At 50.2% G+C, this 15,426-nt stretch overlaps 1 protein-coding gene across 1 annotated transcript in view; it reads left to right on the forward strand.

Annotated features, from left to right (window-relative positions):
- SCNN1B (sodium channel epithelial 1 beta subunit) overlaps nt 1-12,138 on the forward strand; it is a 19,704-nt gene extending 7,566 nt beyond the window's left edge. The window contains exons 4-12 of the mRNA XM_019541829.1: nt 248-351; nt 778-941; nt 1,690-1,797; nt 5,987-6,104; nt 6,834-6,909; nt 7,084-7,141; nt 9,581-9,642; nt 10,980-11,055; nt 11,592-12,138. Of these exons, the coding sequence (XP_019397374.1) occupies nt 248-351; nt 778-941; nt 1,690-1,797; nt 5,987-6,104; nt 6,834-6,909; nt 7,084-7,141; nt 9,581-9,642; nt 10,980-11,055; nt 11,592-11,972 (1,147 nt within the window). The 3' untranslated portion in view covers nt 11,973-12,138. The remainder of the gene's footprint in view (nt 1-247; nt 352-777; nt 942-1,689; nt 1,798-5,986; nt 6,105-6,833; nt 6,910-7,083; nt 7,142-9,580; nt 9,643-10,979; nt 11,056-11,591) is intronic.
- Nucleotides 12,139-15,426: the final 3,288 nt, after the last annotated feature.

Genomic DNA, 15,426 nt, shown 5'->3' on the forward strand with positions numbered 1-15,426 from the left:
AGAAGGGAGTTCCCCAGCCTGTAGGTGTGGTGCCGGTTCTTCCTCCCCAGGTGCAGCACCTTGCACCAGCAAATATGGTGCAATTCAATCAACAGTTGAGCTTGGAGCAGTGGGGGCTGGAAGGAACTGCTGTATTTTTGCATGTAGCGAAAGCAGCCAGATCCTCCAACTTCCATTCCTTTAGTCCCATTCTTCCCCCACCCATCTGCTGTCCCAGAGATCACAGCTTGCTCTGCGATTCTTTCAGGAACTTCACCCAGATCTATCACCCAGATCATGGCAACTGCTACATCTTTAACTGGGGCATGGACCAGGAAGCCCTCATTTCTTCCAACCCTGGAGCAGAATTTGGTAAGAAATAAACCTCTGGCTAAGAAAAAAGGGGCAAAGGATGGGAAGCATCCCCCTGGCAGACAGAGGTTAATGAGTGGTATTACTTTGTGGGGCTATGAAGCTAGTTTGGGAGAGGGCAGGGGATGCACAGGTGAGGAAGAGGAGTGGGGGACGGAACTAGCCTGAAGAGGAAAAGGAAGGAAAGCACATTTAGGCTGAAGACCTGTGAAAATGCCCTCAGGCTCAGGCATTTCCTTTCTGCATGTTGGCCCTAGTGTGAACACTGGGTGACCTCAGAGCCCGGTCTGTCTCCTCTGCAGGGCTGGGCTTTCCCCAGGGAACAAGCTGAGAAAAGGGTCCTCAGTTCTCCAACGATCCCCCTGGTTCCAGCATCAGGTCAGCCCCATGTGCTCTGGTTTTTAACGCTGTGTTTGGTGCCTGCAGGGCTGAAGCTCATTCTGGACATCAGCCAGCACGACTATATTCCCTACCTGACATCTGCGGCCGGGGCCAGGCTGATGCTGCATGAACAGAAGAGCTTCCCGTTCCTTAAAGACCAGGGCATCTATGCAATGTCTGGGACAGAAACCTCCATCGGCGTGTTAGCGGTATGTGCGGCATTCCAGCAGTGCAAGTCGTCTGGGAGCAACGCTATCTGATGGGCCTGCAGCCAGACTTGTTTTCAGTCTTGGCCGAACTGGCTCAATCCACAACTGTCAAGTTACACACTAGCTGTGGGTCGGGGACATTGTTTTTGGAAGACTTTTATGCAACTAAATGCTTTACCGAAGCCCAGGGATGCAGCTCACATTGCCTCTCCCCTGCTCCCATCAGGGGGCTACTGCTGGAGGGGTCTGGATGTGACCCCGGAGCCCAGGGGACTGGTTGCTGTCAGGGCAAGGAGCTCCTTCCTGATCCCACTGATGTTACCCACCCACGCCCGACCGCCCTTCTCAGTAGCATCCTCAGCCTTAGCGAGACCGGGGTGGCAGGTGGTGCCTCTCTGAGCTGGGCAGCCTCCCCTTTCTATGTGGCTGTCATCAAGCACCACTGGGGCTCAGTCTGGGGTGCCAGAGTGGGAGGACCCGGGACCCTGCCAAGGGCAATCCCTGGGGAGAGGCTCTGAAGACACTTCAGTGCAATAAACACTAACACCCCCTAAGCACAGAGCAGTTACAGATATGTCTCCCATAAACACTTGTCCCATAAGGTTTTCTAGAGCGTTGTTCTGCAAATACCTGCGATTATGGAGGCCTCTGCAGGATTGTAAAGGACGTGGGAAGTGCAGGATGCGTGTGTCTGGAGTGACCTGGCACCAGGCATGCAGCAAGCAAGGCGGTTTTGGTCTTCTTTCAGGATGAACTCGAGCGGATGGGTTACCCCTACAGCGACTGCACTCTGAATGGGTCCGACGTCCCTGTAAAAAATCTGTACAAGGGATTCAACACCTCCTACTCCATACAGGTAAGAGGTATTTTGAACCAGGACAAGGTTTCAAAACATTCTTCCCCTAAACCCTTTATGTTTTTAACCTTTGCGCATTGTTGCTAGACAACAAGAAAGTTAAATGCAACATGTCAGCATCACTAAAACAGCAGAACAAGCAGCACAAATTAGAGCCCCTGTCCTGTCACTGCTTCTGCATTTCAATAACTCGCTGTGTGTGAATTGCATCGAGTCCAGTGGGAATGTCAGGGCATGGTGCCATGATCAGAAGTGGAGCACTCTGGCTACTAATTCAGTTTAATTAAGCTACCAGCAGAGAGTATCATCAGGTATAATGCTAAGTTTCTCATTTTCCCCCCAAATACAGCTGAGCAGAGTGAGAGCTGGGTGGACGTGGTTCCTTTCACTTTATCCAGTTGGATTTTGGGGGCTTTCCTGTAGCTTTCTGGAAAGCTGCAGTCTAGCAAGTTTCCCAGCATTCCTTACCGTTGCACAAAGCAAGGGGAGTGTGCAAGCAAAGCAAAGCAATTTGGTTCTCAAAGAAAAAATGGCAAAGCATTTTTTTTTCTTTGCAGCTTTGATCTCTGGGAAAAGACGTGAGAGATGAGGGATGCTGGATTATTAGTATCTGTATATCAAGGTGCATCAGATCTGTGTACAGTCTCCCAGGAACAGCAACCTTCCTGCTGAATTTCTCCCAATTTTCCTTCTTTTCACTTACCTCCAAAAAGCCATCCCATGTCCTGCCTGTCTGCCTCTTCCAAGTAAAGATTTGTAGAAGACTGGGGAGGACAGAAAAGGGCACCGGGGATAAACATCCCATTAGTCATTTTTTTTTAGAGAAGCCTGGGAGCTGCTGGGTGAACTGGAATGGATTTTGGAGCCAGGCTGCAAAGGGGAAACAGAGCTCCTAAGTAAATGTCAGCATCCACCAAATGTGTTTTGACCCATGAGCAGTAAAATGACAAGAGGCCTAGATGCAAACAGAGAAGGGAGGGAAGGTGCGACAGGTGGAAACAAACCCAGCAACACAGGGGAGAGCGTGCAAGGGGCTCAAAGAGAGAGAGAACTGGCACTCGGGAAGAGGACACTAGGTCAGGGAGACTAGAGACCAAAGGCGCTCTCTAAAGGATGGGGAGTGGCTCATGATGGATGAGGAAGACGATGCTGGAGAGTGCTTGTCCATTCCCAGGCTCAGCACTCACAAAGGAGGCTGGGCAAAGATGCCAAAATATATGTACGCCATTCTTTGGCAGAGATGTCCACTTTGTAGGTGTCAGGGATCCCGAGCAATCAGACACGCCACCATCCTCAGCGGCACGTGCTTCACCAGGCGGGGTTGGCACAGGCCTGTTTACCCGCAGCAAACGGCTCAGCCCAGGCTGCAAACAGGTGCCAGCTCATCAGTGTCACTCACTGGGCTTGCAGGCCAGTGAGTGCTCCAGCAGAAAGCTGCAAGACGAGACTAAGGATTGCAATCAGAAATGCATGCTCTTAGTGTCACCTTGCCAGGTTTTTTCCTCCTAAAGCAGCAAGAGGGCACAAACCTGTGTTTGGTTGCTGTAGGTGTTTGGAGGAGACTGGCAACCTAATGTCAGCAAGGACAGGATGTCATTATCAGTCACAACGAGACAGCATTTGCTTTTTTGCTGTGATTTTGATTATAGGTGGCAAGCCAATTGGAAGGGTTGTCCTGTAATCATTGCACGTGTTCACCCAAAAGCCAACTTTGACCTCGTGGGGGATTCTTGAAGAATCAGCGCAGACCTCACCTGCTGCTTACGTTAAAACCATGGGGCTATTCAGTCTGGGATAGTCTGCCTCTGCGGGTCGATTGCAGTATAAATGGCTCCGGCAGTTCTAGAGAGGAAGCCATTCAGTGATTACATTCTTTGCCTTGTGATTGTAACGTTCAAATATTTTGGGAAATAGTGTGACTGCTGCTGCTCCGGTGCATTCAGAGGCTAAAAGTGACTCTGACTTGTGTAACTATTATGCCGTCTGTTTTTAGTGGACTGCACCTTTACCCTGCCCAGCACCCTGCAGACAAACAGGCAGAGCTACTGCCGCCTTGACAGGAGACAGATGTGTGCATGGGGCCCCTTCTCATGGAAACCTGACTTGGGTTTTTTCATGATCCTTTTTCTTTAAGAGAAATAAGCCATTTTCAGACGAACACATGGGGTTTGGAAACACAACTCCCCTCCTGCCTTTCCTTCACTTCAGAAGCAAAGGGGGAGAAACTGGGAACACTTATGAAGTCAGTGGAGTGGGTGAAGCACGGTACTGGTTTTAAGCATTCACCTGCTCAGAGCCACCTGGGAGGCTCTAGCCGGGTACAGGGGGCTGAATAAGCACAGCACTGGGAAGCAGTCGTCCTGGTGAGGACCGGCAGACTTCTGGGAAGTCCATTTCCCAGAGGAACAGCAGAAGCCCTTTACCTCAATTCATTTGCTACTAGGCTGGAGAATGACATCCTGTACCAGGGTGGTCTGCCAGGTATTTCATGCCTCTGCATTCACAAAAATGTACCCACCATTGCACCACTTTGCAGTATTTTGAAAGAAGTCGATAGAAATGCTTAAGCAAATGCTTTAAATGTTTCTAAATGACGACTCAGATTCCAGACGTGCCCACATGAAATTCATGCCACCCGAGGGAGGTTTGCAGACTTCCCAGCAAAATGGAACTTTTTTATGTCTCTATGATCAAGCCACAATAAAGTCATTAAATATTTTATATTGCACAAACCACTCTGGTCCTAACACCCTGCCAGATTTCACTCTCTTTTCACAGAGCCTCTAATGCTACTTTCACAGTTTCATCCCACTGTGACAACTAAGAAATATTCCCTGCACGGGGGTCTCATGCGGAAGAGTTAATGGCAGAGCCTGAACTCTGTCTTTCTTAAGCAGGCAGCTGGGACCCTCCCAGGGGAAAGAGAGCTCAGCTTTATAAAAGTTGCTGCCTGTAACAAAGCATTTCAAATTGATTAACTTTTACCAAAAGTCATGGGGATTTTTTAAATGGCAGCCCTGTCTCAGCGAATGCTAGAAGCAATCTCAGCATCACGGACAGGATTGAACGTCTGTTTCTCTCTGGAGTGAGGCTCAGTGATTAAGGCATCTTGTTCACCTACCCTCAACCAGTCAACCCAGCTGTGAATAGGAACCTGGCCACATCCCTTCCCAGTGTGCCATGGCGCGTGTTCACAATGCTGACCCGATGAGCCAACTAGGTTCAAACAGACCCTGGGCCTTTTCCATTTCCTAACCACCTAGGAGCCTTCAAATGAACAAGGCCCCTGGCACACATTAATTTAAAGATACCATACATGCATGGCAGAGGTGTGATTTTGGGATCAGATCCCAATCATGCTCTTTCTACTTATTAGTGCAGCTGGTTAAAACTTAGGTGTCCCTAGCCCAGAATGACCCAGTGCAGGGCCAGGGCTGGAGCCAAAAGTCAGCTGATTACTGGCCCTGGCCCTGGGGCAGCCCCAGGCTGGCACATATTCAGTTTAAGGCGCCGCACAAACCAGCACTAAGATTGGAAGGCGAAGTGCCAGTCTTCTACGTGACATGTGGAACATTTTTGTGGTTGGTTTGCCATTTCATTTGATGGCACCTTAAACTGGGTGCACCCTTATCACTTACGCTGTGATTACCATGTTAATTGCAAGATAAATGTAATGTGTAGGGGGACCCTGATACAAATTAACTGCTTCTTGCATGCCACTCCCCGTGACTCAGTTACTCCATCTGAAAATGGGTTAAGTGAGGTTTACTCATTGTGGTAAAGTGCTTTGAAAGCTTCAGGGAACAACCCAGTGACAAGAGAAGGAAAGCAAACTGTGATGCTGCCACTAAGAAGAGGCCTTTCATTGCAAGCACATCCCTGGTATTCATCTGCCTCACCCAGTTGCTACTGTGACTTCCCAGCACCTCGCAGTGCGTTCTGATTGAAACACTGCTGCTCAATGACAAAACCACCTGGCAGAGCCCCTAAGTTACAGAGTGCACCTGTCCCACTAAGTTGATGCCTGGCCCCAGAGCTGAAATCACTTCTCTTATCTGGGTCCTCAAGAGCCCTCCCTCCAGTTGTTAGAGATGGGCCCTTGCGAGCCCAGCTGGAAGGTGCCTCTGCAGTGCAGGAGCGGTGTGAGAGCAGATCGCACTTCTAAAGGCCCCTTGTTCCCTCTCCGCAGGCCTGTCTGCGCTCCTGCTTCCAAGCTCAGATGGTCGAGACCTGCGAGTGCGGTCACTATCTGTTCCCTTTGCCCAAAGGGGTGAATTATTGCAACAACGACAATAACCCAGACTGGGGTAAGAACACGAGCAGAGCTTCCAGGGATGCCATAGGAAGAGAGCGGGTGCAGGGGAAGCTTGTTATCTGTGCTGGGGAATGAAACACTTGCTCGGATACACTTAGCAGTGACCTCAGCTGTTTGCTAGCCAGATCCAGGCAAGGAAGGAGGGAGATCTCCCTGCTCTGGCCTGAGGCAGAGACATCTCAGCTCCCTCCTAGCTTAGCTGGGCAGGGACACAACACCACCACCCAGTAGGTTGACACTGGATGCTCCCCGCAGAGGAGCAAACAGAGGACACCTGCCTCCCTGCACTTCAGGTTCCCTAGCATGGAGGGAGACCCAGGGCTTGTCCCCGTGTTTGTACAGATCTCCCCATCTGCCTCCTTCCTCTCCTACATGGTGCCACAAAGCACCTGCGATCCTTAGCACGCAACCATGTCTGCTCCACCAAGAACAGCCGAGCATCGCAGCTCTCTTGCGGCAGAGCCTGCAGCAAAGGGCATGTGACAGACACTGTAGTCAGTGATCTTGCACGACAGGCGGAAGCCCGTTGCATCTATTGGATTTAGTAATAAACAGCTACCTAACCCAGTCAATAGGCCATTAGTAATAACTGTTTGCAGGTAATTGTCTGGTTTCTCTTAAATGGACTTTCCAGGCAACAGCAGGCTAAGGGGGAAGCTGATTTTTGCAACAAAGTGCTCATCTGAAAGGATTCTGTTTGCTTTTTATTTTCACCAAACAGCCTATTGCTATTCTTCACTGAGATCAAGTATAAGACACAGGCAGTTTTGTATTGACTCTTGTAAGGAAACATGCAAGTAAGTACATAAAATATCTCTGCCAGCTCTACAGGTGGAGGGACTCCTGCATTTCATCCTTCGCTGAACTGATCTTCTTAAAATCTAAATGAATCCTTTGTCTGAAATCCAGCTCACCTCTGGGTGATCCCAGAAGGGCAAGCTCTGTCTTAATGCTCCTTGTTTGCTTTCCAGTGACACACAGTACAAAATGACCATCTCAATGGCAGACTGGCCGTCCGAGGCTTCAGAGGTAAAGCCTGTTTCTAACTTTAAAATGGGGATTAACAACAGGATGTACTTCTCTCAGCATTTATGGCACTGGTGTTCATATAGGCAACCCCTCTTCACTAAACTGCTTTTTCCAGCCCGCAGTCAAGGATACTATCTCCAGCACATAAAAGTGAAATGGGGAACAACCAGCTCTCCTCCCAAAGGATTTGGCCCAGCAAAGCTGAATCTGGTTCTATAAAGCAGATATTAAAGGCTCAAATCTATTTCCACCTCCTTTGGCCTAAATCAGAAGCAACTACTTTTAGGTGAATGGGGCGAGAATAAGGAGAAGGGAAGTCAGTGGCAGGCTAACCAGGACCATCACTGTTCATCGTGTGAAATGTCCTCAGTGGAGTTCAGGTGCAATAGGCTACTCTTCCAACGACCATAACGCTTGTTTTTGTAGCTCGCTGCAGTGAGGACAAGTAGCCACATAGCCAGGCATTTCGGGAGTGTGGGGCAGGCGTCCCCCCTCCCAGGGGTCTGTGATCACCAGTGAAGGCTACTACATAAAAAACCTTGTTAGACCTACACGCTGACGGGAACAAAGGATGCTAACAGCCTTAACTCTGCTCCTTCAAGAATGTGACAGGTCTCCAGGTGCACAAGCTCATTCTGGACCTCCAACGCATCATCATCATACATTGTTTTTGCAGAATCTTTGATACGTGTGTGCTGTCCTCTTGTCTGTCCTACTCTGCATATACAAGGCAGAAGTCCATTGCTGTCGAAAACTGCACAGTCGAAATGAGCTTTATATTATGTTGAGGGCCATCTCCAACTCCCAGCTCCCCTCAGATCTGCATGACTGTTTGTCATAGAGGACTTCAGGGGGGTTTTGTATCCATGAAGTGATCAGGATTTAGCCTTGAGGGATCCCGGAGGCTGCCGGCAGCAGGAGATGGTAACAGACAAGTGAGCATCCTGTTCAGCTACAAGCCACATTTATGGCTTTTGTCGAGCTAGAAACAGGTAAGAGCAATTATGCAAAGTGGAGCCAGTGCCTCAGGGACATGTTACATTGCTAGAAAATGCTCCTGCTGAACCAGCACCGCACCTGGCATCATCGCAAGTAAATGCCACCACAGATATGGGCTCAGTCCAGATCAGCGGAGCATGGAGGAGACGTGAGAACAATGAACAGGGCTGGCAGGGAGTTGCCAGCTAGCGCCAGGGGAATATGAGCTCAGAGCTAGAACGGCGGCTGCCTGCTGGAGGGGGATAGCGAGTAATTGTCGCAGTTACCCTATACTACATCCCATTTTTCTCCCTACGTGGCCCGGGTTAAAATATTGTATAGTGAGAACAGAAACCCTGATGCTTATCTAAGGACAAACTGTTTTTCCGTTGTTACCCAAGCTCTGTGCTCCAGGACCCCCTCACCTCCTCTCCCGAACTGTGGTGACTTCCCGCAGATTCAGGATTCTTCTCTCCTTTCGCTCAGTCTCTGTCCCTGCTGCGCTTGCGCTTTGCTTGCTCTTGGCGTCCATTCTCTTCTGAAAGGGTACAAGCGCACAGCCGGATGCCTGTCGCACAGAGCGCTGCACCGGCAGACACTGGTAACGGGACTACGCTCCTTCCAGGGGCCTTGGTTACTCGTCTTTGCCATCACATCGTCACTGCTGCCGTTCCTGTGCACGTCCCCTCGACTAACACCCCCTCTGAAAGTTAACCCGAGTCTCACCTATCCTAACATTGCCATTAGTGCACAGCAGGCACCTCAGCTGCGCAGGCTGGCATTTCATTAGCTTAAACTGGCACCAGCATCCCTCCAGAGGGTCGATCACTGAGAGGTCTTTCCCCAGTCCCCCCCCATGGTTTCACTCTGATGCACCAATGCGAAAATGTGACAGCTGGTAACGCGGACTAACAGAAAAGTGGGACATTGCAGACTAGCGATTGCTGGTCACATTGGCATGACTGTTCTCCCTGCTGTTTCTCTCGCAGCCCGCTTCCCAGGCTCGGAGAAAGCCCCTGCCTTCGCTGCCTCCCTGGGTGTTAAGTACTTGCAGGTGGAGGCGATTCCAGCTTTCTGCACATGGCCTTGCATTCTGGTGTTTCTCTTCCTCAAGCCACATGTGCCCCAGGGCTCGTCTACACAGGGAAACCAAGGAACATTAGTCCATATTAACTGAGGGTGTGAATTCAGCATGGATCAGTTCAACTGCATTCAATCCCCTGTGGATGCACTTCTTCAAAATTAGAGTGGCCTTCCTCTGATTAAGCTTGATTCACTTTGGGAGCAAGTTAAACTCACTTTAATTCTGATCAAGTGCCAACAGGGATTTGATGCATCTTGATGAATATGGTTTTTCATTTGAATCGACTAAGCTTGAACTCACTTTTCTTTGTCCCTGTACAAACAGCCCACAGATAGGGCTTTTGTCATTTCATTGCTGAATCCATCTTCTTTTCCTAGGACTGGATTTTCCATATTTTGTCTTACGAAAGGGATTTGTCAACAAATGTGACTCTGGACAGGTGAGTGAAAGAAAAGAGCTCTCACCCTCTTATCTAAAGAGCCTGCTAACTCTCCGGCAGAGCCCAGGACGTGGTGCTAGAGGTGAGCCCGGGGAAAAAACAAGTCAGAAGGAAGCAGGTCATGCTAAACCAAAACTCAGCTGGTGAACATTCAGTTCCCAGCAGCGAGGGCTGGTTGGCGTACCACATCAGCCGCGTCTCTGATATCGAGCTGCAAAGCCACATGACACGAACCTTCTTGATGCAACTAGTTCTAGCCTGACAGCGAGCACAAGGAAATTGTACTCAGGAACATTTGCTTATCTTTATGCAGGAAATTACTGCCGTTCATTTTTTATAGATAAAACCCAGTCTTGTTTTATGTATTTAGTGCACATGCTTAGTCAGTCTTAGCCCATTGCGGCTCTTAAGGTACCGTGCTGAATCAGAGAGCAAATAGAGGCTGGGTAAAAGAGGTCCAACAAAGACACGTAGAATCAGCATGGCAATAGCGCTTGGAGACCGACCTAAAAACGAAACTGTGACATACCAGATTGATGTATGAGAAAGCCCAAGTTCTGGGACAAGCAGCAAGAACATTAACAAGGCTTGCAGGGGAAATGCCCAAGCTTAAAATAATATTATTGTCATAAAAGCAGTTTGAGAGAGAAATGAACAGGAAGCTGCCATGAGGCACAAGGTTGGCAGGAAAGAGCAACTAGAGGTGACAGACATCGTCTCCTCGATTTCGGCTCTGGAGTCCAGAGCTCCACAGTTGCTGAAGCAATCTGATTTTGGGGAGGGCTGAGAGCCCATGGGGGTTATTATTTACAAGCCATCGAGCTGTCATTTAGAAAAACCTTTAGAAGCATAACTCAAGGGCATCTGTGTTTACAACTCACTTAGAGCTGCTGCAAAGCCGTCTTCCTTCCTGAGCAGCTCTAAAAACCAAAGAGAAAGTGGTGCAGGACACACCAAGCTGAGTATGTCATGCAGATAACCCAGTGAGGGGACACAACTATCTCCAGCAGAGACCTCAGGGCCTGCCCAACACCCCCATGGGCAATCAGCTCTTGGAAAGCTGCTCCAGTTGAGTTCCCCAAGGCTCCCAGTTAGCTGTGCAGTAGATCCAGTCTACGATGTGCTTGAAAAGTGGGTCCCCCCACAACACCTAATCCCCAGACAACACCATTTCCCCTGCTCTGCATGCCAGGGGGCTTGCCATAGGAAGGAGACGACGGAGGTCTCCTGCAGCACTGCTTTGCAAGGCTTTTTAGGGAATGTGCATGTTCAGCTGGATCAGTAAAAGCACAGGACAGACAAGACTGGAAACCGAAGGGATTCTTTTGTCGTCACAGACACGGGATCATCAAGCTCAACATTTACTTCCAAGAGTACAACTACAGAACCATCTCGGAATCGGCTGCTACAACCGTAAGTCTGAGACCCGGTTCCTGCTAGGCAACAAGCCTGCCGCCGGGCATCTCCGAGAGGCGGGGAGCTGCAGAATACTCGCTGCAGCCTCTCTGCTGCCCCACGCCCCGAGCAGAAGCTACGCAGCCGACAGAGTAAATCCGAAGTGCTGGGAGACATCGTGTGCCCTGCTGTGCGGTCCCAGCTACTGCTGGGAGCGACAGAATCCCTCCTCTGGGGCCACCGCAGCCTTCGTGGTGTTTTCCACAGGCCTGCATTCATTCCTCCCTCCCATTTGCTCCTTTACCCTCCTCCAGAGTATGTGTGGGGGTTTAGGAGTTGCTCAGACACAGTGGGAAACATCTCCCCGGGGGGAATGTGCTGCCTTCCCAGCACACCAAGCCTGTAAAGCGAGTGAGACATGCTACCATGTGCTCTGAACTCCCACGTTCCCCTCCTTTAAGCCAAGCAAATAGTTGCCCGATTGCTTCTGGGGCCAAAGGGAAACGCAGTCCTGCCCTGCCCTCCCTCATGCCCCCCTGGCTTCCCTCTTGCAGATCGTCTGGCTGCTGTCCAGCCTGGGAGGCCAGTTTGGGTTCTGGATGGGGGGCTCTGTGCTGTGCCTCATCGAGTTCGGAGAAATCATCATCGATTTCCTGTGGATCACCATCATCAACGGCATCAGCTGGTGCAAGGGCCTGAAGCAGAAGCGGGCCCAGGCTTGCTACCCTGACGCCCCTCCAACCGTGTCGGAGCTCGTGGAGGCTCACACCAATTTGGGCTTCCAGTACGAGGACGGCAGCGTCACCCCTGGCAGTGGCAACTGCTGCAGCGGACGGCTCCCCCCCGAGCCCGGCACGCCTCCCCCTAACTACGACTCACTGCGCGTGCAACCCCTGGACGTCCTCGAGCTGGGGTGCGACACAGAGCCGGAGTGAGCACGACTCCTTCTGGGGCCTGGTCTGGCTTGCCACAGCCCCCGCAAGTCACGGAGCAACACTCTGTTAGTTCTCTAGTTTTGCTAAGTTGAACACTTCCCAGTTGCTCCCCTCCGAAACCCCCCCTCCCTCCCCACCTGCAAATAAAATGTTCATTGTAAAGACCCTTTCTGTATAAACCGTGTCCTGTGCTGACCATATTGCCCATGATGTGTGCAACTTGACATAGCACCTGCGCGGTTATAAGATACACCCCAGATTTCTTTCAAGAAGTATTTTTGCTCCCTTGGTTCAAAGTGCTTAATGACAAGCAGTGTCTGTGGTAGATAGCTTCTTGTGAAATGATTTCCCCAAGTAATCCCAGCAATACCCACTCTATCTAACGGGTCAGGATGCCAAGATAGTGCCTACAGCAAGGACAACTGGAGGGTATTAGAAGGGAGAACAATCACAAGGGAAGGACTATCAGGAGGGTGCAGGATGGCCTGGGGTGTCCGAGGCCCGACAGCAAGGCTGCTACCAGCAGAGTCCGTGCATCGGGTCTGCCCTCCACCCTGTGCCTGGAACTGAAGTCCTCTGCCGTCCTCATGTTGCTGCCTTCAGTGGCCAGAAGTAGCAGCACTGGTTGAAGCGTGCGAGGAGCCGAGTCCCCTGCTTCCTGGAGCCCGTGGGTTGGTGTTCATGTTCCTGTGCTCACGGCACTGCCCCCTCGTGACTGCTGTCCTGCCTGCAGATGGGCACATTTGTTAATGTGTGATAGAGAGAAATACTTTGGGCTCCAATAAAGACGTAGGTGCATGGGGAGGGTGGGGGGAGCGTCAGGCCACCCAAAGCATCCTCCTTGGCAGGAAGCAGCAGCCATCTTCATTGACCGGATAAGGGTTGGTGCTTGCGAAGGGACTGGGGCCACCTGCAAGCTTCCCTGGAAAAGCCACTGCTAGCCCTGCCCTGCGCCTACTCCTGCCCAGCCGAGTTCTCTTCCTCTTCCCAGGTATTTGTATTGTGGGATTATTTTGCTTTTCCACTGGGAGCTGGAGAGAGGCCATGGACTCGCCTGCCTCAGAGCCACGCTGTTCGCAGGGGGAGACCATGCTCTGTGTAACCAAAAAGGAGCCGTGTTTTATCGCACTCGTTCTGCAGAACTCCAAGAAGCCTGAGCATCGAGCCAGATCACGTGCAGCTCTGCAGTTACCGGCAGCGTGACTCGGAGCACATCACAGCTCCCCAAACCTTGCCTGTACAATGAGGATGATGCTTTCCCTGTGACATCCAGGGGCTGGAGAAAGTGCAGCCCATTCGCTGGTATAAACCCCCTTTAAGATCCACAGGTGAAAGTGTTAATTGAATGCAGTCTTGTTGAACAGCTGCAAACCACCACACAAGAGCACGGCTTCCACACCGCCTATCTGCACTCTCTCCATTCACCGCAGCGGTGGCCCTCACTACCTGTCATGCTACTGAGCAAGATGCTGCAAGGGCCAGTGCAAAGCCTTGAGCGATGCCTGGCCCATTTTTGAGGCCCTGTTTTAGGCCAGCAGCCTGTCAGTGGCATTTTACTGTAGGACTTTATGCCCCAAAGTGATAAACACTGATCGATGTTCAGATTGCTTGACAGCATCAGAGGTGACAAGAGCTCGGCACTGTCAATGCAGAGCAGAGCTGCATCTCCAACAGGCCAAATTCATCCTTGCACTTAGATGCAAGGATGTTGGGTCAAGACCTACTGGTCTGTGAACCAGGACCAAACCCCCTCTGCCCCACAACAAGAATCGCATGGCAGCTTTGTCACTTGTTGAGGGGGCAAATTGGGAGCAGGCAGGATTGAAAACTTTGTCTTTTCTGGTAAGGATCAGGATCAGGAGGAAATAACTACAGGCATGTGGGTCCAATGACCCATTCTTTAAGGTCCCAAAGCTGCTCCGTTCCGTGGGCCACTGTGGAGACAGCTTTTTTTCCAAGGGTTGGGACGTAGCTGCTTGGGTTTCTCTCACCATTAGCGTTTCCGCAGTGCAGTCACTGTCAGTCTATGCCTGAATTTTTTCCACCACTTGGACAGTTAGATTTCCTGCAGATGGAGTAGGGACAGTCAGTAAAACCAGTAATAGCTTTCAGATGGGTACAAACATAGCATGCATACCCTGCAACTAATGGGAACGACAGCAGCTGAGCAGCGAGGACTAATCAGGAACATCCCTTCTGAATTCCATTCATTTACTTAACGACTTTGGCAAATTTCTAGTTGAAAGAAAAAAAAAAAAAAGAATTACAGTGAAAGACTTTTACTGCCTGTCTCAGTCCATTAAATACTTCAGCAGATTTATGTCAATTGGCTAATTTACCAGCAGCATGAAGTACTCGGCCTTCACACTGCAGATCCAATCCATACTCTCCACCAGCAAATCGCATCTTTTTATTAAAATGCTACTCCAGAAGATCTGGATAGACACAAATCCCTAATTCTGTACCTTTCAGGAATAAACGTACTGACACGAACACGAACAACACTTCACCACTGCTCTCTGGCCTCCCCATGTATCATCTCTTCCACCCTTCTCTCCCATTTAACAAAGGGAACTATCTGACATGAGCTGCAAAATGTGCCTGCTTAAGCAAACCTCTTAACACCTGAAGGAAATGGGCACATGAAACACAGCAGCATCATAAATGACTCATGCATTTTAGACCATTCTTATCACAGACAGAAAATTTACCGGATCCCTGCAGATGTCATTCCTGGCATTGCAAAAATGAAACAGGATTCCCCACATTGTGTCAACCCGATTGATCCCCTTTGCTCCACAGGAAGTTTCTATTCACAAGAAAACAAGCATACACCTCCCTTTCGTTACACAAATGTTTCTTGGGCACAAAGAACTTCTACATTTAAGGTTCTGACACCATCAAAGAAGGTTAATTACTTGGGAAAGACTAGTCTAAGGCTGCCACAGCTGAGCTCCAAAGAGAAGCCTGGACTGGAAGGGAGCTGGCAATGCTACACATGCAAGGTCTCATGGACATTATGAGGTTGGCCTCAAACCAGAAGAGGTTAAAAACAACGCAGGTTTGAGTTCTTTATTACTTGACTTCACGGGTCAGGTTTTCCAGTGCCTCTCTGACTGCTAGAAACAAACCTTTTCGAATGAAAGCCGAGATGTTCACATCACCACGTAGTCATAGTTCCAGGAACTGGAATATCAGGAAGACAAGCCAGCCCCGAAACCTTGGTGTCCCTACAAGTTACAGCCAGCAACACATCGTCTCTGCAGGAGCCCCGACTAGAAACTGCTTCCTGCTCCTGGTCGACGAGCTGCCCTTGTCTCTTAGACCCTTGATGGAGTAACATGGAGTCAGGGGGCAGGGGGAGGGGAGCCGCTGGCCTGGAACAGTCCTTGACATTATATTTTGTTTCAGTGCGATGGGAAGAGTCCCATCCTAAACCTGGACACTGCAAGAG

Source organism: Crocodylus porosus, unplaced genomic scaffold, assembly GCF_001723895.1.
Source record: "Crocodylus porosus isolate Cpor-Errol unplaced genomic scaffold, CroPor_comp1, whole genome shotgun sequence".
NCBI classification, from domain to species: domain Eukaryota; kingdom Metazoa; phylum Chordata; order Crocodylia; family Crocodylidae; genus Crocodylus; species Crocodylus porosus.